This window comes from Crinia signifera, chromosome 4, assembly GCF_055691185.1.
Source record: "Crinia signifera chromosome 4, ASM5569118v1, whole genome shotgun sequence".
Taxonomy (NCBI): domain Eukaryota; kingdom Metazoa; phylum Chordata; class Amphibia; order Anura; family Myobatrachidae; genus Crinia; species Crinia signifera.
Window position 1 is genome coordinate 322898050 of NC_139220.1, and position 23939 is coordinate 322921988.

At 44.8% G+C, this 23939-nt stretch overlaps 1 protein-coding gene across 1 annotated transcript in view; it reads right to left on the bottom strand.

The window, feature by feature from the left end:
* Positions 1-23939, bottom strand: part of DNAH2 (dynein axonemal heavy chain 2) — a 133279-nt gene that overhangs the window by 16841 nt on the left and 92499 nt on the right. Inside the window, 12 exon segments of the mRNA XM_083185671.1 lie at positions 2955-3146; positions 3293-3483; positions 3661-3844; positions 3938-4086; positions 11463-11649; positions 15501-15627; positions 16113-16312; positions 16463-16607; positions 16735-16868; positions 19635-19783; positions 23511-23661; positions 23745-23811. Of these exon segments, the coding sequence (XP_083041797.1) occupies positions 2955-3146; positions 3293-3483; positions 3661-3844; positions 3938-4086; positions 11463-11649; positions 15501-15627; positions 16113-16312; positions 16463-16607; positions 16735-16868; positions 19635-19783; positions 23511-23661; positions 23745-23811 (1876 nt within the window).

Here is a 23939-nt window from a genome sequence, read left to right on the forward strand (position 1 = left end):
CCACATAGCAAAATGAATGCAAAGCATCCTGGGATGTGTAGTTCACTAACATCTGGAGGGCCGGTGTTGCCCAGCCCTGCACTAGCACCACGTCAATAGAGGTCACACTAGCACCATGTCTGTAGAGGTCACACTAGCACCACGTCAATAGAGGTCACACTAGCACCACGTCTGTAGAGGTCACACTAGCACCACGTCTGTAGAGGTCACACTAGCACCATGTCTATATAGGTCACACTAGCACCACGTCTATAGAGGTCACACTAGCACCACGTCTATAGAGGTCACCTCTGTAGAGGTCACACTAGCACCACGTCTGTAGAGGTCACACTAGCACCACATCTATAGAGGTCACACTAGCACCACATCTATAGAGGTCACACTAGCACCACATCAATAGATGTCACACTAGCACCAAGTCTATAGAGGTCACACTAGCACCACGTCTATAGAGGTCACACTAGCACCACGTCTATAGAGGTCACACTAGCACCACGTCTATAGAGGTCACACTAGCACCACATCTATAGAGGTCACACTAGCACCACATCTATAGACGTCACACTAGAGCCACATCTATAGAGGTCACACTAGCACCACATTTATAGAGGTCACACTAGCACCACATCTATAGAGGTCACACTAGAGCCACATCTATAGAGGTCACACTAGAGCCACATCTATAGAGGTCACACTAGCACCACATGTATAGAGTTCACACTAGCACCGCGTCTATAGAGGTCACACTAGAACCGCGTCTATAGAGGTCACACTAGAACCCCATCTATAGAGGTCACACTAGAACCACATCTATAGAGGTCACACTAGAACTAGAACCACATCTATAGAGGTCATTCTAGAGCAGGGCTGGGCAACACCGGCCCTCCAGATGTTAATGAACAACACATCCCAGGATGCCTTGCATCAGTTTCAGCATGGCCACATAGCAAAACTAATGCAAAGCATCCTGGGATGTGTAGTTCATTTACATCTGGAGGGCCGGTGTTGCCCAGCCCTGCTCTAGAGCCACGTCTATAAAGGTCACACTAGAATTGTATCTATAGAGATCAAACTAGCACCACATCTATAGAGGTCACACTAGCACCACATCTATAGAGGTCACACTAGCACCACATCAATAGAGGTCACACTAGAATCACATCTATAGAGATCACACTAGAACAACATCTATAGAGGTCACACTAGAACCACATCTATGGAGGTCACACTAGAACCACATCTATAGAGGTCACACTAGAACCACATCTATAGAGATAACACTAGCACCGCGTCTATAGAGGTCACGCTAGAACCGCATCTATAGAGGTTACTCTAGCACCACATCTATAGAGGTCACACTAGCACCACATTTATAGAGGTCACACTAGCACCACGTCTATAGAGGTCACACTAGCACCACGTCTATAGAGGTCACACTAGAACTCCATCTATAGAGGTCACACTAGAACCCCATCTATAGAGGTCACACTAGCACCACGTCTATAGAGGTCACATAAGCACCACATCTATAGAGGTCACACTAGCACTACATCTATAGAGGTCACACTAGAACCACATCTATAGAGGTCACACTAGAACCACATCTATAGAGGTCACACTAGCACTACATTTATAGAGGTCACACTAGCACCACGTCTATAGAGGTCACACTAGCACCACATCTATAGAGGTCACACTAGCACCACGTCTATAGAAGTCAGACTAGCACCACGTCTATACAGGTCACACTAGAGCCACATCTATAGAGGTTACACTAGAACCACATCTATAGAAGTCACACTAGCACCACAGCTATAGAGGTCACACAAGAACCATAGCCATAAAGGTCACACTAGATCCACAGCTATAGATGTCACACTAGAACCACCCCTATAGAGGTCACACTAGAACCACCCCTATAGAGGTCACACTAGAACCACATCTATAGAGAGCATACTACATCTATAGAGGTCACATTAAAACTACAGTTATATAGGTCACACTAGAACTACAGCTAAATAGGTTATACTAGAACCACATCTATAGAGGGCACACTAGAACTACAACTATAGAGGGCACAGTAGAACCCAGGCTATATATAGAGGGTACAATAGAACCCAGGCTATATAGAGGGTACACTAGAACCCCATCTTCTGTATATATGTCACACTAGAACCAAGGCTATAAAGGACATACTAGAAGCAAGTGTACAGAGCACCACGTCTATAGAGGTCACACTAGCACCACGTCTATAGAGGTCACACTAGCACCACGTCTATAGAGGTCACACTAGCACCACATCTATAGAGGTCACACTAGCACCACGTCTCTAGAGGTCACACTAGAACCACATCTATAGAGGTCACGCTAGAACCACATATATAGAGGTCACACTAGAACCACATCTATAGAGGTCACACTAGCACCACATCTATAGAGGTCACACTAGAACAACATCTATAGAGGTCACACTAGAACCACATCTATAGAGGTCACACTAGAACCACATAGAGGTCACGCTAGAACCATATCTATAGAGGGCGAACTAGAACCACATCTCTAGAGGGCACACTAGAACCACATCTATAGCAGGCACGCTAGAACCACATCTATAGAGGTTACACTAGAACCACATACATAAAAGGGTCGCACTAGAACCACAGCTATAGCGGGCACACTAGAACCACTTACATATAAGGGTCGCAATAGAACCACATCTATAGTGGGCACACTAGAACCACGGCTAAAGAGGTCATACTAGAACCAAATCTATAGAGGTCACACTAGAACTAAAGGCTATAGAGGTCACACTAAAACCACATATACAGAGGTCACACTAGAACCACTTTTGTTCAAATCGTTTATATAATATAATCGTTTTGACTTTTGGTATTCTTAAAAGGTAAATGTATTAAAGGTCAATTTCAATCGCAGTTCACAGATAACGATCTCACCTCAAAGTCTGAGTCATTGAAGCCATATACAATGTTCCAGCCAAGCTGGAGGAACTTCCTGCGCTCCAGGAGGACACTGTGGAAGAAGCAGAGCGAAAACAGTAGTCGCCGATAACTGGAGGTCTTGCTGCACCGGGAGAACTGGGGCTCGGTTATCAGCTGGTAAAGACGCGTCAGGTTGGCACGTAAGCCCTGGAGACAACAGAGGACAGATATTATATAGATCAGACAACAGAAGACAGATATTATATAGATCAGTTCCTCTGTCACTCCTTGGTCGCATGTTTGCCACTATGTCTCGATCGTGCCAAACATGGCACGATGGAGACACATCTCACCTTGGGGGGCTCGGTGGTCATCTTAATGCTGGCTTGTAGGATGGAGATGGGGAAGTCAGGATGGGGGCTGGAGCTTAGCCACAGCCTGAAGTTTGGATGCGGGTCCTCCACCTGCAGCTGTTCCACCAACTTATCCAGCTGAGGCATCCAAGACAAGGAAAGATGACAGTTGGCCAAGAAGACCCAGTGTCCTATAAAATGGCCGGTGGAAAGTCAGAGCCTTCATACAATAGACCCTTTTGACACAAACTACATGGTCTCCACTCATTTCAGACACTACTTCTTCTAGGCACAGTAAATATGTTTATGGTTATTTAAAGTGCATGTCTTATGAAATGACAGGAGGCACATCAGCAGTGGTCTCTTACCATCCTTCACTCCTTCTTTGATCAAGCGAGTGGCAATAGGAGCCTGACCTTGACCCAAGGAAAGAGCGTGGAACAGTTGGGACATCCGACACTGCTCTGCCAATTGCAGGAGGGCACCGGTAGGATCCACCCCAGGGGAGAGCACGAACACCAGTGGGGAGCGCGGGAGTGAGTCCTCAACCACCTGATGAAGAGTCCAAACACAAGATATGGGGTTACAAGACTGACAGTAAAGTGTTAGCCCTTATGTCCACTCCCCAGGGTCACTGCTGCTCACCGCTTTCATGTCCAGCACCGGCGGCTCTGTAAACTTTGACCCCAAATTGTTGATGATATAAGCAGTGACGCAGAAGGCTACTCGGTCCTGGCGCAGAGAGCGGACGATCAGCATCCTCTGTACCTCACTGCAGGCATTCTCCCATTCACCTGCAATGCATGGCATGCTGTCACAGTAGGTCCGGCAGCTCAAAGGCTGCTATCCTGTGCTAACCAAGTGGCTTGTGCAAATGACCACATGCAAAGTACAAGTCATAGCTTATGGATAACAATAACTGTGGGCAGTGATCCAAGGTGTACCGCTATTTTGGACAAAGGTTCTACATTATGGGAATAAGACATGAAAAAGTAACGGATCAAAGGATTCTATCTGGACCACCCAGAGTTCATTTTGTAACCCAAGGATAATCCTGGAATTGCATTATGTTTAGATGATGCTACGATGGTCCTGCTATGGGTGTGACTATTGTTCCTACAGTACACATTCAGTACTCACTCCCCCATGCAGTTTCAGATGCCAGACCAGGCAGACAGACATTTTTAGGCTCAGAGCTGGTACACCATTGGTTCCAGTTTTGTGGGTACTGCATTATATTTAGGTCACAGTGCTATGGTCCTGCCATGGGTGTGACAATTATGTTTAGGTGACACTAATATAGTCCTGCTATGGGTACGACAATTATGTTTAGGTGACACTATTATGGTCCTGCTATGGGTGCGACTATGGTTCCTACAGTACACATTCAGTACTCACTCCCCCATGCAGTGTCAGACGCCGTACCTGGCAGACAGGCATTTTCAGGCTCGGAGCTAGTACACCATTGGTTCCAGTTTTGTGGGTACTGCATTATATTTAGGTCACACTGCTATGGTCCTGCCATGGGTGTGACAATTATGTTTAGGTGACACTAATATAGTCCTGCTATGGGAGAAGAGAAGAAGTGGAGAGACCCGCACCATAAGGTGCTTTTGAAGCAATGTATGGTATCGTGGAATAATTGTGCTTATATTCGCTGGAAATTTTTATAAATATCTTTCCTGGCAATTTAGGGTGCTAATCCCCTGATTCAAAAATGAGCAATAACAATGGAAGAGAAAAAAGGTGAATCAGTTTGACTGGGATGCACTCCTGTTCCACAGTAATAAAATATTATTTTTACCTATAAAAGGTGTATACTTTATTTGTTGACGTATTTGATTATTTTTAGAAGTTTTATTTATTAAACTTTATTAAGAGCTAGTAGGTCATCATTCTGTAATGGTGCTGGATAATACAGTTTGTCAATGATATGAGACCTTAAGGTAAGTAGTGAAAATATTAAAACAAGATATAGATTTAAAGAGAAAAAGAAATTTTAAAGATTAAAAATCACTCTGTGAATATTGTAGCTTGAGTATACTTGTCTAGTTACTGCTTAAATTCCACAGTGTGATAGTGGATTAATGCAGTGCCTGTGTAGGGTGTTTGATTAACACGGTGATATTCTCACTGTCTGTTGTCTAATCAAAGCAATGTATTGCCCTCTGCGTATATATTCCTCAAATGGGGTTGATTCTGCCCACGATAGTTCTATCTGAACCACTGCATATGGTGCAGATGTATAATCCGTACGGACAGGTTTGTCCTACACTTGTACTAGTGCTCACAATCTGTCAGGCAGAGTCACTGGTAATTGTCAAAGGGTGTGCACTCAATTAGTGCCGTGCACACTGTGCGATCTTCCAATTGGATCTATGCTGATCCTATAAGGTGCTCTACATACAATTCATGTGGCACATATACGTGGGTCGTACACACTGTGCAATCTTCCGATTGGATCTGTAATGATCCTGTGCTTCTGAGCTTAAATGGCTGATGTGCTTTATGGTGCACTACATACAGTTCATGTGGCACGTATACATAGGTAGGAACAGTACTGATGGTATGTTGTGCACAGTTTAATGAATCACGTGTTCACATACATGCATTTCTTTATTGGGCAAGATCACTGGTAGGCTGCCAGTACGAATGTGTGATCGCTGGATGTCATACACACTATGCAATCCTCAGGTTGGATCTACACTAGCATTGTGTTTTTGTGCTAAAATAGCTACTGCATTTTGTAATGCGCTGTTAACAAGTTAATATATCACATATACATCAATGAAAGCAAATGCCAGTGGTGTACTGCACACAGTGAGTCACTGTTAACTGCCAAGATGGATCTTCAATCACTGATTGCCATACACACTGTGCAATCCTAAGATTGGATCAACACTCGCACTGTGCTTCTATGTTTTGATAACTCATACGCTTTCTGATGCGCTTATTAACGAGTTCTGATATCACATATACAAGAGTGAAAGCCAATACCAGTGACGTATTTGACAGGCTTAAATGGATTATATGTGCACAGCAAAACAGTTCTCTAACGGGCACAGTTACTGGTAGCTGTCGCAATAAATGTGCAAACACTGATTGCCCTACACACTGTGCAATCCTCAGATTGTATCCCCACTAGTGTTGCGCTTCTGTGTTTTAAATAACCAATGCGCTATTAAGGGTTAGTATAACATATATATGTGAATGGAACTTGTGTCAGATCGTATACACTAGATTCTATGCCAGGATCTCCTTTACTATTGACAGTGATCCATTGCCTGTGTAGGGTGTTTGATTAACACGGTGATATTCTCACTGTCTGTTGTCTAATCAAAGCAATGTGTTGCCCTCTGCGTATATATTCCTCAAATGGGGTTGATTCTGCCCACGATAGTTCTATCTGAACCACTGCATATGGTGCAGATGTATAATCCGTGCGGACAGATTTGTCCTACACTTGTACTAGTGCTCACAATCTGTCAGGCAGAGTCACTGGTAATTGTCAAAGGGTGTGCACTCAATTAGTGCCGTGCACACTGTGCGATCTTCCAATTGGATCTATGCTGATCCTATAAGGTGCTCTACATACAATTCATGTGGCACATATACGTGGGTCGTACACACTGTGCAATCTTCCGATTGGATCTGTAATGATCCTGTACTTCTGAGCTTAAATGGCTGATGTGCTTTATGGTGCACTACATACAGTTCATGTGGCACGTATACATAGGTAGGAACAGTACTGATGGTATGTTGTGCACAGTTTAATGAATCACGTGTTCACATACATGCATTACTTTATTGGGCAAGATCACTGGTAGGCTGCCAGTACGAATGTGTGATCGCTGGATGTCATACACACTATGCAATCCTCAAGTTGGATCTACACTAGCATTGTGTTTTTGTGCTAAAATAGCTACTGCATTTTGCAATGCGCTGTTGACAAGTTAATATATCACATATACATCAATGAAAGCAAATGCCAGTGGTGTACTGCACACAGTGAGTCACTGTTAACTGCCAAGATGGGTCTTCAATCACTGATTGCCATACACACTGTGCAATCTTAAGATTGGATCAACACTCGCACTGTGCTTCTATGTTTTGATAACTCATACGCTTTCTGATGCGCTATTAACGAGTTCTGATATCACATATACAAGAGTGAAAGCCAATACCAGTGACGTATTTGACAGGCTTAAATGGATTATATGTGCACAGCAAAACAGTTCTCTAACAGGCACAGTTACTGGTAGATGTCGCAATAAATGTGCAAACACTGATTGCCCTACACACTGTGCAATCCTAAGATTGTATCCCCACTAGTGTTGCGCTTCTGTGTTTTAAATAACCAATGCGCTATTAAGGGTTAGTATAACATATATATGTGAATGGAACTTGTGTCAGATCGTATACACTAGATTCTATGCCAGGATCTCCTTCACTGTTGACAGTGATCACTGAGTGTACACGTGCTGCTAGCGCTGTCAGAACATGACACTATGCGCTGCTGTACACGAGTAATGATTGTGGCTATACGCCAGTGTGGGCAAGGACGCTCACTCTCCTATTAACGCCTGTTGCCAGGGATGTAATCCCCTTGGCCGGCGTGTGCTGCTGCGCCTCAGCGCTACTCGCACAGGAGCTGCTGAGCTAACTAAACAGAGGTATTTTTACATGAGACAAACAGACATTACATAATTTAACAGGCTAAATTGCTACAATTTCACAGAGGAGGGCTGCCAATGCGCATTTCACTAAGTAGCTTTTTCAAGGCTATCACCTAGGTGATAGGTGATAGCCTTGAAAAAGCTACTTAGTGAAATGCGCATTGGCAGCCCTCCTCTGTGAAATTGTAGCAATTTAGCCTGTTAAATTATGTAATGTCTGTTTGTCTCATGTAAAAATACCTCTGTTTAGTTAGCTCAGCAGCTCCTGTGCGAGTAGCGCTGAGGCGCAGCAGCACACGCTGGCCAAGGGGATTACATCCCTGGCAACAGGCATTAATAGGAGAGTGAGCGTCCTTGCCCACACTGGCGTATAGCCACAATCATTACTCGTGTACAGCAGCGCATAGTGTCATGTTCTGACAGCGCTAGCAGCACGTGTACACTCAGTGATCACTGTCAACAGTGAAGGAGATCCTGGCATAGAATCTAGTGTATACGATCTGACACAAGTTCCATTCACATATATATGTTATACTAACCCTTAATAGCGCATTGGTTATTTAAAACACAGAAGCGCAACACTAGTGGGGATACAATCTTAGGATTGCACAGTGTGTAGGGCAATCAGTGTTTGCACATTTATTGCGACATCTACCAGTAACTGTGCCTGTTAGAGAACTGTTTTGCTGTGCACATATAATCCATTTAAGCCTGTCAAATACGTCACTGGTATTGGCTTTCACTCTTGTATATGTGATATCAGAACTCGTTAATAGCGCATCAGAAAGCGTATGAGTTATCAAAACATAGAAGCACAGTGCGAGTGTTGATCCAATCTTAGGATTGCACAGTGTGTATGGCAATCAGTGATTGAAGACCCATCTTGGCAGTTAACAGTGACTCACTGTGTGCAGTACACCACTGGCATTTGCTTTCATTGATGTATATGTGATATATTAACTTGTCAACAGCGCATTGCAAAATGCAGTAGCTATTTTAGCACAAAAACACAATGCTAGTGTAGATCCAACTTGAGGATTGCATAGTGTGTATGACATCCAGCGATCACACATTCGTACTGGCAGCCTACCAGTGATCTTGCCCAATAAAGTAATGCATGTATGTGAACACGTGATTCATTAAACTGTGCACAACATACCATCAATACTGTTCCTACCTATGTATACGTGCCACATGAACTGTATGTAGTGCACCATAAAGCACATCAGCCATTTAAGCTCAGAAGTACAGGATCATTACAGATCCAATCGGAAGATTGCACAGTGTGTACGACCCACGTATATGTGCCACATGAATTGTATGTAGAGCACCTTATAGGATCAGCATAGATCCAATTGGAAGATCGCACAGTGTGCACGGCACTAATTGAGTGCACACCCTTTGACAATTACCAGTGACTCTGCCTGACAGATTGTGAGCACTAGTACAAGTGTAGGACAAATCTGTCCGCACGGATTATACATCTGCACCATATGCAGTGGTTCAGATAGAACTATCGTGGGCAGAATCAACCCCATTTGAGGAATATATACGCAGAGGGCAACACATTGCTTTGATTAGACAACAGACAGTGAGAATATCACCGTGTTAATCAAACACCCTACACAGGCAATGGATCACTGTCAATAGTAAAGGAGATCCTGGCATAGAATCTAGTGTATACGATCTGACACAAGTTCCATTCACATATATATGTTATACTAACCCTTAATAGCGCATTGGTTATTTAAAACACAGAAGCGCAACACTAGTGGGGATACAATCTGAGGATTGCACAGTGTGTAGGGCAATCAGTGTTTGCACATTTATTGCGACAGCTACCAGTAACTGTGCCCGTTAGAGAACTGTTTTGCTGTGCACATATAATCCATTTAAGCCTGTCAAATACGTCACTGGTATTGGCTTTCACTCTTGTATATGTGATATCAGAACTCGTTAATAAGCGCATCAGAAAGCGTATGAGTTATCAAAACATAGAAGCACAGTGCGAGTGTTGATCCAATCTTAGGATTGCACAGTGTGTATGGCAATCAGTGATTGAAGATCCATCTTGGCAGTTAACAGTGACTCACTGTGTGCAGTACACCACTGGCATTTGCTTTCATTGATGTATATGTGATATATTAACTTGTTAACAGCACATTACAAAATGCAGTAGCTATTTTAGCACAAAAACACAATGCTAGTGTAGATCCAACCTGAGGATTGCATAGTGTGTATGACATCCAGCGATCACACATTCGTACTGGCAGCCTACCAGTGATCTTGCCCAATAAAGAAATGCATGTATGTGAACACGTGATTCATTAAACTGTGCACAACATACCATCAGTACTGTTCCTACCTATGTATACGTGCCACATGAACTGTATGTAGTGCACCATAAAGCACATCAGCCATTTAAGCTCAGAAGCACAGGATCATTACAGATCCAATCGGAAGATTGCACAGTGTGTACGACCCACGTATATGTGCCACATGAATTGTATGTAGAGCACCTTATAGGATCAGCATAGATCCAATTGGAAGATCGCACAGTGTGCACGGCACTAATTGAGTGCACACCCTTTGACAATTACCAGTGACTCTGCCTGACAGATTGTGAGCACTAGTACAAGTGTAGGACAAACCTGTCCGTACGGATTATACATCTGCACCATATGCAGTGGTTCAGATAGAACTATCGTGGGCAGAATCAACCCCATTTGAGGAATATATACGCAGAGGGCAATACATTGCTTTGATTAGACAACAGACAGTGAGAATATCACCGTGTTAATCAAACACCCTACACAGGCACTGCATTAATCCACTATCACACTGTGGAATTTAAGCAGTAACTAGACAAGTATACTCAAGCTACAATATTCACAGAGTGATTTTTAATCTTTAAAATTTCTTTTTCTCTTTAAATCTATATCTTGTTTTAATATTTTCACTACTTACCTTAAGGTCTCATATCATTGACAAACTGTATTATCCAGCACCATTACAGAATGATGACCTACTAGCTCTTAATAAAGTTTAATAAATAAAACTTCTAAAAATAATCAAATACGTCAACAAATAAAGTATACACCTTTTATAGGTAAAAATAATATTTTATTACTGTGGAACAGGAGTGCATCCCAGTCAAACTGATTCACCTTTTTTCTCTTCCATTGTTATAGTCCTGCTATGGGTATGACAATTATGTTTAGGCGACATTACTATGATCCTGCTATGGGTGCAACAATTATGTTTAGATGACACTAATACAGTCCTGCTATGGGTGCGACAATTATGTCTAGGTGACACGAATATAGTCCTGCTATGGGTGCGACAATTATGTTTAGGTGACATTACTATGGTCCTGCTATGGGTGCGACAATTATGTTTAGGTGACACTACTATGGTCCTGCTATGGGTGCGACTATTGTTCCTACAGTACACATTCAGAACTAACTCCCCCAATGCAGTGTCAGACACCATACCTGGCAGGCAGGCATTTTCAGGCTCAGGGCTGGTATACCATTGGTTCCAGTCTCGTGGGTACTGCTCAAATGAGTTCATGATGCCATGAAAGTTTGCCAGCTTGTCCAGCTCTGTGATGTTATCCCAGTTGGCATCAGAAAGCCATCCTGGGCAGGGATTGTCCATTTGCTCTTCTCGGTCCAGGACCTGCGGTATGGAGAAAGGGCATCAGTCTTGATTGAAACGCAGTGTGCACCCAAAAAGCCTTGTTGTTCTTCCTTCTCTCTGGTCACCCCGTGACCCCCCATCTTTTCTTTTGATTGAAACGCTATAATGTATTCACAGAAACCACAGAAAGAACGATCACTGGAATGGTTTTGTTATTATTTTGACCTCTATAGCTAGGTACACATCAGGACTATGTGTCCCAGACAACCTAAGGACTGATATAGATATATATATATATATATATATATATATATATATATATATATATGTTAAGGTGAGTTAGTTTGTTGTAGTGAGTGCTGGGCCCCCCTGTGTTTGTATTTACTAGAGTGTGTGGTCACAGGCCAATGCACCCCATCCTGGGAAGTGGGTGCAGTTTGCACCCCATTCTTAGGAATGGCGAGTGTGTTGGTACTTCTGTATCATATATATATATATATATATCTATATATATATATATATATATATAGATATATATATATATATATCTGGTTGCGGCTGGCCGGCACTCCAGGGCTTGCAGAAAGGTAGTGCTTGGTGCCTTCCATAGGTCACCTGCTATGACGGCAGGCTATGTACATGGGTTGGTGGATAACTGCGGCACTCTCAGTCTTCATACAATAAATGACAAATGCCAAAATGAATTGCTTTCAACGTTTCAGTGCCCGTGCACTTTTATCAAGAACGGCAGAATAAAAAACAAAGTGTGACTTACCAATATATATAGAAGAAACAGTGATACAGCATGTAGCAGACGCTGCTTCCGGACGCCGCCGTGAGGTAGGGCGCACAGTAACTGCGTCATTACATGTCCACAGCATGTTGCCTAGCAACCAAATATACAAATAGCGTGTTATTTTCAAATGTTTAAAAACAGTGACTGATATACAATAAGTGACATATAAAATGTGCAATGTGTTAGGATGCATCCACTAGTGATGCAATGTATGACAAAATTTAATATAATAAAAGATTAAAATACATCGTAGGCTGTGTGAAATGGATGACAGATTAGGCACATCTGCAATCCAACCTTCTCGCAATATCATAGAGTATATACTCTGTGAGTTTAAACTGAGTCACGCTGTGACGGATCTATATCGTGGAGTTTTCACACCGTGCAGGATGTATGCGTCGTTTTAAAATGTGTCGATTTTGGACATATGGTAAGTATCTGACACTTCTCTGCAGCGGTGTGCACATATCTCACGTGTGATACTCGGGAGATGTATGTGGCAATGTGGCGTACGGATCTGGTCATGTTATAAGATGTCATCATGCCCATGGGGATATTTACAGAAAGGCATGTAATCCAAGGGATTCATTAAGGCCTCTGGGTGCCAGTGTGCCCAATCTTTCAATCCATTTTGATTCCAGCTGTAGTAATGTGATATTTCTATCCCCACCGTGCTTCAGTGGGGGGAACCTGGTCTATGATAATATATCGAATTGCAGTGATGCTGTGTTTGGCCTGGGCAAAGTGTCTTGCCACAGGTTGCTCACTGTCTCCCTTCATGATGGCTGCCTTGATGGCTGATCGGTGGGCAGCCATCCTTTCTTTAAACTGACACTCAGTTTTCCCGATGTAATAAAGGGAGCAGGGACATGAGATCAGATATATTACATATCGAGATGTACAGGTCAGCTGGAAATGTATGGGAATTTTTCTACCTGTGAAAGGGTGATTAAATGTGGTACCTGTCTGCAGGTACCCACAGGTGGTGCAATTAGGACATCTGACACAGCCCTTCTTGGGGGTGCCTAAAAATGTGGTTTTATTGGTTTTAACCATATCTGTAATATCATTATGATTATGATTTATTGGTAAGTTGTAGACTTACCAATAAATCATTAATGCCGGCATACCGGAGGAATAAAAACCTCAAAAATGATCTTGTCCATAATGATATTACAGATATGGTTAAAACCAATAAAACCACATTTTTAGGCACCCCCAAGAAGGGCTGTGTCAGATGTCCTAATTGCACCACCTGTGGGTACCTGCAGACAGGTACCACATTTAATCACCCTTTCACAGGTAGAAAAATTCCCATACATTTCCGGCTGACCTGTACATCTCGATATGTAATATATCTGATCTCATGTCCCTGCTCCCTTTATTACATCGGGAAAACTGAGTGTCAGTTTAAAGAAAGGATGGCTGCCCACCGATCAGCCATCAAGGCAGCCATCATGAAGGGAGACAGTGAGCAACCTGTGGCAAGACACTTTGCCCAGGCCAAACACAGCATCACTGCAATTCGATATATTATCATAGACCAGGTTCCCCCCACTGAAGCACGGTGGGGATAGAAATATCAAATTACTACAGCTGGAATCAAAATGGATTGAAAGATTGGGCACACTGGCACCCAGAGGCCTTAATGAATCCCTTGGATTACATGCCTTTCTGTAAATATCCCCATGGGCATGATGACATCTTATAACTTGACCAGATCCGTATGCCACATACATCTCCCGAGTATCACACGTGAGATATGTGCACACCGCTGCAGAGAAGTGTCAGATACTTACCATATGTCCAAAATCGACACATTTTAAAACGACACATACATCCTGCACGGTGTGAAAACTCCACGATATAGATCCGTCACAGCGTGACTCAGTTTAAACTCACAGAGTATATACTCTATGATATTGCCAGAAGGTTGGATTGCAGACGTGCCTAATCTGTCATCCATTTGAGCCAGCCTACGATGTATTTTAATCTTTTATTATATTACATTTTGTCATACATTGCATCACTAGTGGATGCATCCTAACACATTGCACATTTTATATGTCACTTATTGTATATCAGTCACTGTTTTTAAACATTTGAAAATAACACGCTATTTGTATATTTGGTTGCTAGGCAACATGCTGTGGACATGTGATGACGCAGTTACTGTGCGCCCTACCTCACGGCGGCGTCCGGAAACAGCGTCTGCTACATGCTGTATCACTGTTTCTTCTATATATATATTGGTAAGTCACACTTTGTTTTTTATTCTGCTGTTCTTGATAAAAGTGCACGGGCACTGAAACGTTGAAAGCAATTCCTTTTGGCATTTGTAATTTATTGTATGAAGACTGAGAGTGCCGCCGTTATCCACCGACCAACATATATATATATATATATATATATATATATATATATATATATATATATATATAGAACGATCGGACACATTGTGCGATACAGGTGACAGCTACGCGATATGTCATTACCCAACTGCATGCCAGCGTGCTGGGCCATTTGACATGCAGCACATCTGATGGAGCCAGCAATCGTTGGTACACACTGTGATATGGACGATACATATTTTTCCAACCCACAATGGAACGATATACCATCCAATACATTGCCTAATATACAGTATACCCAATATTGTTTTTGTGTGATTTTATCTAATCTTTCACATTTTTCTTTGTTCTGTGTAAATAAAACCGATTCCAGACTAACCTTATTCCATTATGATATAACAATGCTAAAAACAGGGCCTCAGTCACCCGCGGTTCTGAATGAAGTCGTGTGACGTATACACGCCTTAATGACTACGCATTGCTCAGTACCACCTTATGAAATGGTTTAGGAACATCCTAGACCTCTCCAATTCATGAACGCCTGGAGATATGCAAGCGCCTATTCGTTACAACGCAACCCTGGTGTGCGCAAACTCCCTAGTAGAAGTGGCCGCATTTGGACCTGAATGTGAATGAGAATCAGGCCTAGAGGGTAGATCATCCTCCCCGAGCAGAATGATAACTGGCCCTGTATCTCACGAATGGAAATGCCCATCTTTGGTACCCGCCCACTCAGCACTTACCAGGCCCCCGCGCAAGAAGAAGTTGTACTCATCCATGTTGAGCTTCCCAGCCACTTCCAGGATTTTGGCGCACATCTGGAAACTGAACAGCAACTTGTGCTTTTCGAAGAGGGCGCGGCAGGTGTACCTGAGGACGCAGAAAGAGATATAGGTCAAGCCAGGCTACACGGTCATTCTTGTCTAGATCCAGTGTCTAACTCCCAGATTTCCCTCCCAGCTGGTAACGGCAGAAACCATGAGCAGAGGCGTGGATCCACCAGGCCTCAAGGGTCTGGTCCAAGCTCCCAGGATGCAGAACCTACAGCGAATACAAGCACTGACCACAGATCCTGGCGAAAGAACTATTACTGACTGATGTCCAGAAGTCGCAGACCCCGTCTCTATTCCAGTTAGGTAGCAGAAGATAAGTAATGAGACTAGCTGTGGTCAAGGCAGAAAACAAACAGAAATGGCCGGAACAGAGAAAACCAAATCCATGCAATAGAGAGTAGCAGTGAGAATAACCGTGGTGCTATTCTACAGCTGGACCCACATTTTATTATGTTCAGATGGCGCGACTATCAGTCTTTGGAACTCTACAATGACCCACTACATGGACCAGACACTCCTCACCTGTAGACCGCATACGTGTGATACTCATTGAGGTTGGTGATCCTCTCCTCTAGGTTGGCACTACGTTTGCTCCTGTCGATACTTAGATGGAAAAGGTCGATGTAGGAATCAAGGGAGAACTGGTACATTGGGTCAATTCTCCCGAGGTCATTCAAGACAAAGAAGAGGAGTGAGGCTCTCTGAGCACAAGAGCGGTATGCCTAGGGTGAGAGGGGTAGACAGCATGATATTGAGAGGTGGGCAATGTCAAACCCCCCCCCCCTGCCATAGGTAGAGGAGGTATTACAGACAGAATATGGCAGCACAGAAGAGGTAACATGGAAAAAGTCAGGCCAGCGGTCTCCTCCCACCTCTCTGGCCAGGTCTATCATCTCTTCTGTCTCCTCACTGCTCTCCAGCTGCTCACTCACTTCGCTGGCCGTCACCTTTGAGGTCTGTAGGGTGTTTACCAGCTGCACGTCATCCAAGAGAGAGCCCGTCGCCTCATTCAGGAGTCTTGGCAAGACACATAGAGGTCAGGATGAAGGAAGTTAAGAATACTGTATGCATCCATAAAAGCCACTTAAAACCAGACATATAGCTGAATAACAGTATCAACCAAGACCTCTGCATAGCCACCTACCTGAGAATCTCATCTTCCAGCTCCTGTAGCTTACGTTTTCCAGCTGCAATGTTAAGGACCAACGATTGTTTCTGTTCCTCCAGCTCCGGACGCTCCTTCCGCACCACAATGGCCAATAGCTGTGCCTCCAAACCCTACACAGACAGAGAGAGGATCCATGATGTAAGCATGTCTGATTATAGAGGCCTGTGTGTCCCTTATAGCTAGACTCTCTTATTATAACTGCAGAGACCTGATAGACAATGTCTTTCAACAACGGGAGGTAGAGACGCACATGGTCAGATGAATTAAGCAGGAAGTAGCCCTCAGATTGTGTATATGGGGAAGACCCAAAATTGAGTGAATAGAAATATAGAATGTGACGGCAGATAAGAACCACTTGGCCCATCTAGTCTGCCCCTTTTTTAAACATGTTACCTCAAACCATATTTGATCCTTATTTCTTTGTAAGGATATCAATATGCTTATCCCAAGCATGTTTACATTGTACTTCTGTATTTGCCTCTACCACCTCTGATGGGAGGCTATTCCACTTACAGTATCTCTTCCTGTGAATTAATTTTTCCTTAGATTTCCCCTGAACCTTCCTCCCCCCAGTGTCAGTGCATGTCCTCGTGTTCTGCTGCTCCTCTTCCTGTGAGGAATGTCTCCCACCTGTACCTTCCTCCCTCTAGTGTCAGTGCATGTCCTCGTGTTCTGTTGCTCCTCTTCCTGTGAAGAATGTCTCCCACCTGTACCTTCCTCCCCCCAGTGTCAGTGCATGTCCTCGTGTTCTGCTGCTCCTCTTCCTGTGAAGAATGTCTCCCACCTGTACCTTCCTCCCCCTAGTGTCAGTGCATGTCCTCGTGTTCTGCTGCTCCTCTTCCTGTGAGGAATGTCTCCCACCTGTACCTTCCTCCCTCTAGTGTCAGTGCATGTCCTCGTGTTTTGTTGCTCCTCTTCCTGTGAAGAATGTCTCCCACCTGTACCTTCCTCCCCCCAGTGTCAGTGCATGTCCTCGTGTTCTGCTGTGAGATAAGTATCTGAAATGGCGTGGGATCAGGATCTGAGGAGTGGGGTGAGGATATGAGAAGGAGAGGGGCAGGATCTGAGAAGGAATGGGGTGAGGAACAGTTTCTTATATAGCGCACACATATTCTGCAGCGCATTACAGAGAATATTTGAACATTCACATCAATACCTGCCCCAGTGGAGCTTACAATCTATATTCCCTACCACATGTACACGCACACACCGACATTAATTTAAGTTGGGGGGCAATTAACCTACTAGTATAATTTTTGGATTGTGGGAGGAAACCGGAGCACCCAGAGGAAACCCACGCAAGTACGGGGAGAATATACAAACTCCTCACATTTAGGGCCATGGTGGGAATCAAACCCATGACCTCAGTGCTGTGAGGCAGTAATGCTAACCATTACACCGACTGTACTGCCCAAGATATGAGAAGGAATGGGTTGAGGAGCTGAGAAGGAGTGGGGCGAGGAGCTGAGAAGGAAAGGGGTGAGGAGCTGAAAAAGAGTAGGGTGAAGATCTAAAATGGAGTGAGAAAGAATATCTGAGAAAGAATATGCGAGGATCTGAGATGGAATAGGATGAGGATCTGAGAAGGAGTAGAATGATAATTTGAGAAATAGTGGTGTCAGGATCTAAATTGGAGTGGGGTGAAGATATGAGATGAAGAAAGGTGAAGATCTGGGAAGGAGTGGGGTGAAGATTTTAAAGCAGTGGAGTGAGGATCTGAAGTGAAATGGGATGAGGATATGGGGAGTATGAATCTAAAATCTAGTGTGGTGAGGATCTGAGATGGAGTGGGTTGAAGATCTGAAATTGATTGACATGAGGATCTGAGGAGTGGGGAGAGGATCAGAGAAAAAGTGGGGTTGGATGAAGATCTGAGATAGAGTGGGATGATGATGATCTGAGATTAAGTAAGGTGAAGATCAGAGATGGACTGGGGTGAGAATCTGATATGTGATGAGGATCTTAAGAATTGAAGATAAGTAACTGGAGGAGTGGGTTTAGTATCTAAGTAGCATGAGACTATAAGAAGGCATGGGATGAGGATCTGGGATGGAGCGGATGATGATCTGACTTGGAGTGGGGTGAAGATCTGACGTGGAGAGGAATGAAGATCTGTCGTGGAGTGGGATGAAGATCTGACGTAAAGAGGGATGAAGATCTGACCAGGAGTGGGGTGAAGATCTGACCAGGAGTGGGATGAAGATCTGACGTGGAGTGGGGTGAAGATCTGACGTGGAGTGGGGTGAAGATCTGACGTGGAGTGGGATGAAGATCTGACGTGGAGTGGGGTGAAGATCTGACGTGGAGTGGGGTGAAGATCTGACATGGAGTGGGATGAAGATCTGACGTGGATTGGGATTATGTTACAGGATAATACAGAAGCTTCAAAGTTGGTTATTTGAAAGCCCCCCAAAATCCCTGAAGCCTAGCAGTGTATAGAGTCGAATGTCTGTATGTTCAGGGAGCCAATTAGCTATAAAATGCTGCAAAAGCCAATGCAGAGTGTCTGCCCCCTAGTGGTGGAAGACTAGAAAACCTAAACCCAAAACCATTGAAGAAATCCTATATATCCTGGACATACAGTACCTGAATACAGGAGTAATCTTTGAATGTGTTACCTCCTGGCAAAGGGCTTTATGTGAATGTAGGTATAGAAATAATCCTGGTTCTAGCCAGGGGACATGTGTCTATGACTATAGTAATCAGCCAACAAATCAGCCAACAAATGACCAAAAGAGAGTGACAAATAAATACATTGCACATTTTTAATTATTAATGACACAAAATAAAAACCACTGGCCTGGAAAAGAGAATGACACAATAAAATAGGATATAATAACTGATAAACATAATACATATCCAGCATTGTGCGTTACCTGCTCCTTCACAGCGAAGTTGACAATGGTGGCCTGCGAGCTGATCTCCGGAGTATAATGCGGGTTGGAAAGTTTGGTTGTGATGTAGAAGCGGAAGTCAGGGTTGTATGCGACATCTTTATCGCCCAGACGGATCTGCAGATTCCCTCCTGCATGACAGGCAAAATGGCGGTATGTAACTGCAGCGCGCAGCATGGCGTACACACTATCATTAACACTGCTCAACGTAGAGGGGTGACATTGCTAGCCCCCTCACCCTCTGTACCGGCTGCCTGTATTACTTCCTGTGGATGATCCCTATCACTTACCCTCTGTACCGGCTGCCTGTATTACTTCCTGTGTATGATCCTATCACTTACCCTCTGTACCGGCTGCCTGTATTACTTCCTGTGTATGATCCTATCACTTACCCCCTGTACTGGCTGCCTGTATTACTTCATGTAGATGATCCCTATCACTTACCCCCTGTACTGGCTGCCTGTATTACTTCCTGTGTATGATCCTATCACTTACCCCCTGTACTGGCTGCCTGTATTACTTCATGTAGATGATCCCTATCACTTACCCTCTGTACCTGCTGCCTGTATTACTTCCTGTGGATGATCCCTGTCACTTACCCTCTGTACTGGCTGCCTGTATTACTTCCTGTGTATGATCCCTATCACTTACCCTCTGTACTGGCTGCCTGTATTACTTCCTGTGTATGATCCCTATCACTTACCCTCTGTACCCGCATACCTCCCAACAGTCCCGATTTTATCGGGACAGTCCCGATTGTCAGGGCCTGTCCCGCTGTCCCACCCGCGGGCGGCAGTGTCCCGCGGTGTGGGGGGGCTGTTGGGAGTTCCCCCTGTCAGCTGCTAAACAGCGGGAAATAAATGCTGTGCGCATGCGCACAGCGTCTATTCCCGCAGCCAGGGGGCTGGGGGCATGGTTAGAGGCTCACAGAGCCTCTGGGTCATGCCCCCATAGCGGCAAAATGGGGGCGTGGCCTCGCGGGGGAGCCGCGAGTATAGGCCACGCCCCCAAATTAGGCCACGTCCCCCCGAAAATTTCGGCGCGCCTTCGGCGCGCAGCAGCGGCATCCCGTTCGCTGGACTAGTAATGTTGGGAGGTATGGTACCGGCTGCCTGTATTACTTCCTGTGTATGATCCCTATCACTTACCCTCTGTACCTGCTGCCTGTATTACTTCCTGTGGATGATCCCTGTCACTTACCCTCTGTACTGGCTGCCTGTATTACTTCCTGTGGATGATACCTATCACTTACCCCCTGTACTGGCTGCCTGTATTACTTCTTGTGACTGATCCCTATCACTTACCCCTTGTACTGGCTGCCTGTATTACTTCCTGTGTATGATCCCTGTCACTTACCCTCTGTACCGGCTGCCTGTATTACTTCCTCTGTATGATCCCTATCACTTACCCCCTGTACTGGCTGCCTGTATTACTTTCTGTGGATGATCCCTATCACTTACCCCCTGTACCGGCTGCCTGTATTACTTCCTGTGACTGATCCCTATCACTTACCCCCTGTACTGGCTGCCTGTATTACTTCCTGTGGATGATCCCTATCACTTACCCCCTGTACCGGCTGCCTGTATTACTTCCTGTGGATGATACCTATCACTTACCCCCTGTACTGGCTGCCTGTATTACTTCCTGTGACTGATCCCTATCACTTACCCTCTGTACCGGCTGCCTGTATTACTTCCTGTGGATGATCCCTATCACTTACCCCCTGTACCGGCTGCCTGTATTACTTCCTGTGACTGATCCCTATCACTTACCCCCTGTACCGGCTGCCTGTATTACTTCCTGTGACTGATCCCTATCACTTACCCCCTGTACTGGCTACCTGTATTACTTCCTGTGGATGATCCCTATCACTTACCCTCTGTACTAGCTGCCTGTATTACTTCCTGTGACTGATCCCTATCACTTACCCTCTGTACTAGCTGCCTGTATTACTTCCTGTGTATGATCCTATCACTTACCCTCTGTACTGGCTGCCTGTATTACTTCCTGTGTATGATCCCTGTCACTTACCCCCTGTACTGGCTGCCTGTATTACTTCCTGTGACTGATCCCTATCACTTACCCTCTGTACTGGCTGCCTGTATTACTTCCTGTGTATGATCCCTATCACTTACCCCCTGTACTGGCTGCCTGTATTACTTCCTGTGGATGATCCCTATCACTTACCCTCTGTACTGGCTGCCTGTATTACTTCCTGTGACTGATCCCTATCACTTACCCTCTGTACCGGCTGCCTGTATTACTTCCTGTGGATGATCCCTATCACTTACCCTCTGTACCGGCTGCCTGTATTACTTCCTGTGTATGATCCCTATCACTTACCCTCTGTACCGGCTGCCTGTATTACTTCATGTGACTGATCCCTATCACTTACCCTCTGTACCGGCTGCCTGTATTACTTCCTGTGACTGATCCCTATCACTTACCCCCTGTACTGGCTGCCTGTATTACTTCCTGTGACTGATCCCTATCCCTTACCCCCTGTACCGGCTGCCTGTATTACTTCCTGTGACTGATCCCTATCACTTACCCCCTGTACTGGCTGCCTGTATTACTTCCTGTGTATGATCCCTATCCCTTACCACCTGTACCGGCTGCCTGTATTACTTCCTGTGGATGATCCCTATCACTTACCCTCTGTACCGGCTGCCTGTATTACTTCCTGTGGATGATCCCTATCACTTACCCCCTGTACTGGCTGCCTGTATTACTTCCTGTGACTGATCCCTATCCCTTACCCTCTGTACCGGCTGCCTGTATTACTTCCTGTGGATGATCCCTATCCCTTACCACCTGTACTGGCTGCCTGTATTACTTCCTGTGTATGATCCCTATCACTTACCCTCTGTACCGGCTGCCTGTATTACTTCCTGTGACTGATCCCTATCACTTACCCCCTGTACTGGCTGCCTGTATTACTTCCTGTGTATGATCCCTATCACTTACCCCCTGTACCGGCTGCCTGTATTACTTCCTGTGACTGATCCCTATCACTTACCCCCTGTACTGGCTGCCTGTATTACTTCCTGTGTATGATCCCTATCCCTTACCACCTGTACCGGCTGCCTGTATTACTTCCTGTGGATGATCCCTATCACTTACCCTCTGTACCGGCTGCCTGTATTACTTCCTGTGGATGATCCCTATCACTTACCCCCTGTACTGGCTGCCTGTATTACTTCCTGTGACTGATCCCTATCCCTTACCCTCTGTACCGGCTGCCTGTATTACTTCCTGTGGATGATCCCTATCCCTTACCACCTGTACTGGCTGCCTGTATTACTTCCTGTGTATGATCCCTATCACTTACCCTCTGTACCGGCTGCCTGTATTACTTCCTGTGACTGATCCCTATCACTTACCCCCTGTACTGGCTGCCTGTATTACTTCCTGTGTATGATTCCCTATCACTTACCCCCTGTACCGGCTGCCTGTATTACTTCCTGTGACTGATCCCTATCACTTACCCTCTGTACTGGCTGCCTGTATTACTTCCTGTGGATGATCCCTATCACTTACCCTCTGTACCGGCTGTCTGTATTACTTCTTGTGTATGATCCCTATCCCTTACCCCCTGTACCGGCTGCCTGTATTACTTCCTGTGACTGATCCCTATCACTTACCACCTGTACTGGCTGCCTGTATTACTTCCTGTGTATGATCCCTATCACTTACCCTCTGTACCGGCTGCCTGTATTACTTCCTGTGTATGATCCCTATCACTTACCCTCTGTACCGGCTGCCTGTATTACTTCCTGTGACTGATCCCTATCCCTTACCACCTGTACCTATCACTTCAACTTCTAACCGGGATTATATTCCGTCAGGATAACTCACCGACTTTTGTGACGGACTTGTTCAGGATTGGTGCCAACGATGGATCTAGATCTTCCTGGACGTTCTGTAGAAGTGCTGGGGTCCCAAACTGGATGGCTTGTTCCAGTGTTCGCATGAAATCTGGTGTCTGCAGGTCAATCACTTTAAGACCCTACATCAAACAAAGTAAAAAAGTTAGTAAATGATGTCCAGATGCTGACACAACCTAGACAGGCAAAGAATGACCAGCCTTACCTGGGCAGACTCCATGCTTTTAATCCATTTAGTGGCTTGTCCCTGTGGGTCTACCATCAGTGGCCACCTAAACAAGGGTCACATTGTTTATCCCAAAGTTGGTAGCGTGAAGGAACATTGACTAGAGACAGGCAGAATGCTGGTGGTGTGAAGGAACATTGACTATAGACAGGCAGAATGCTGGAGGTGTGAAGG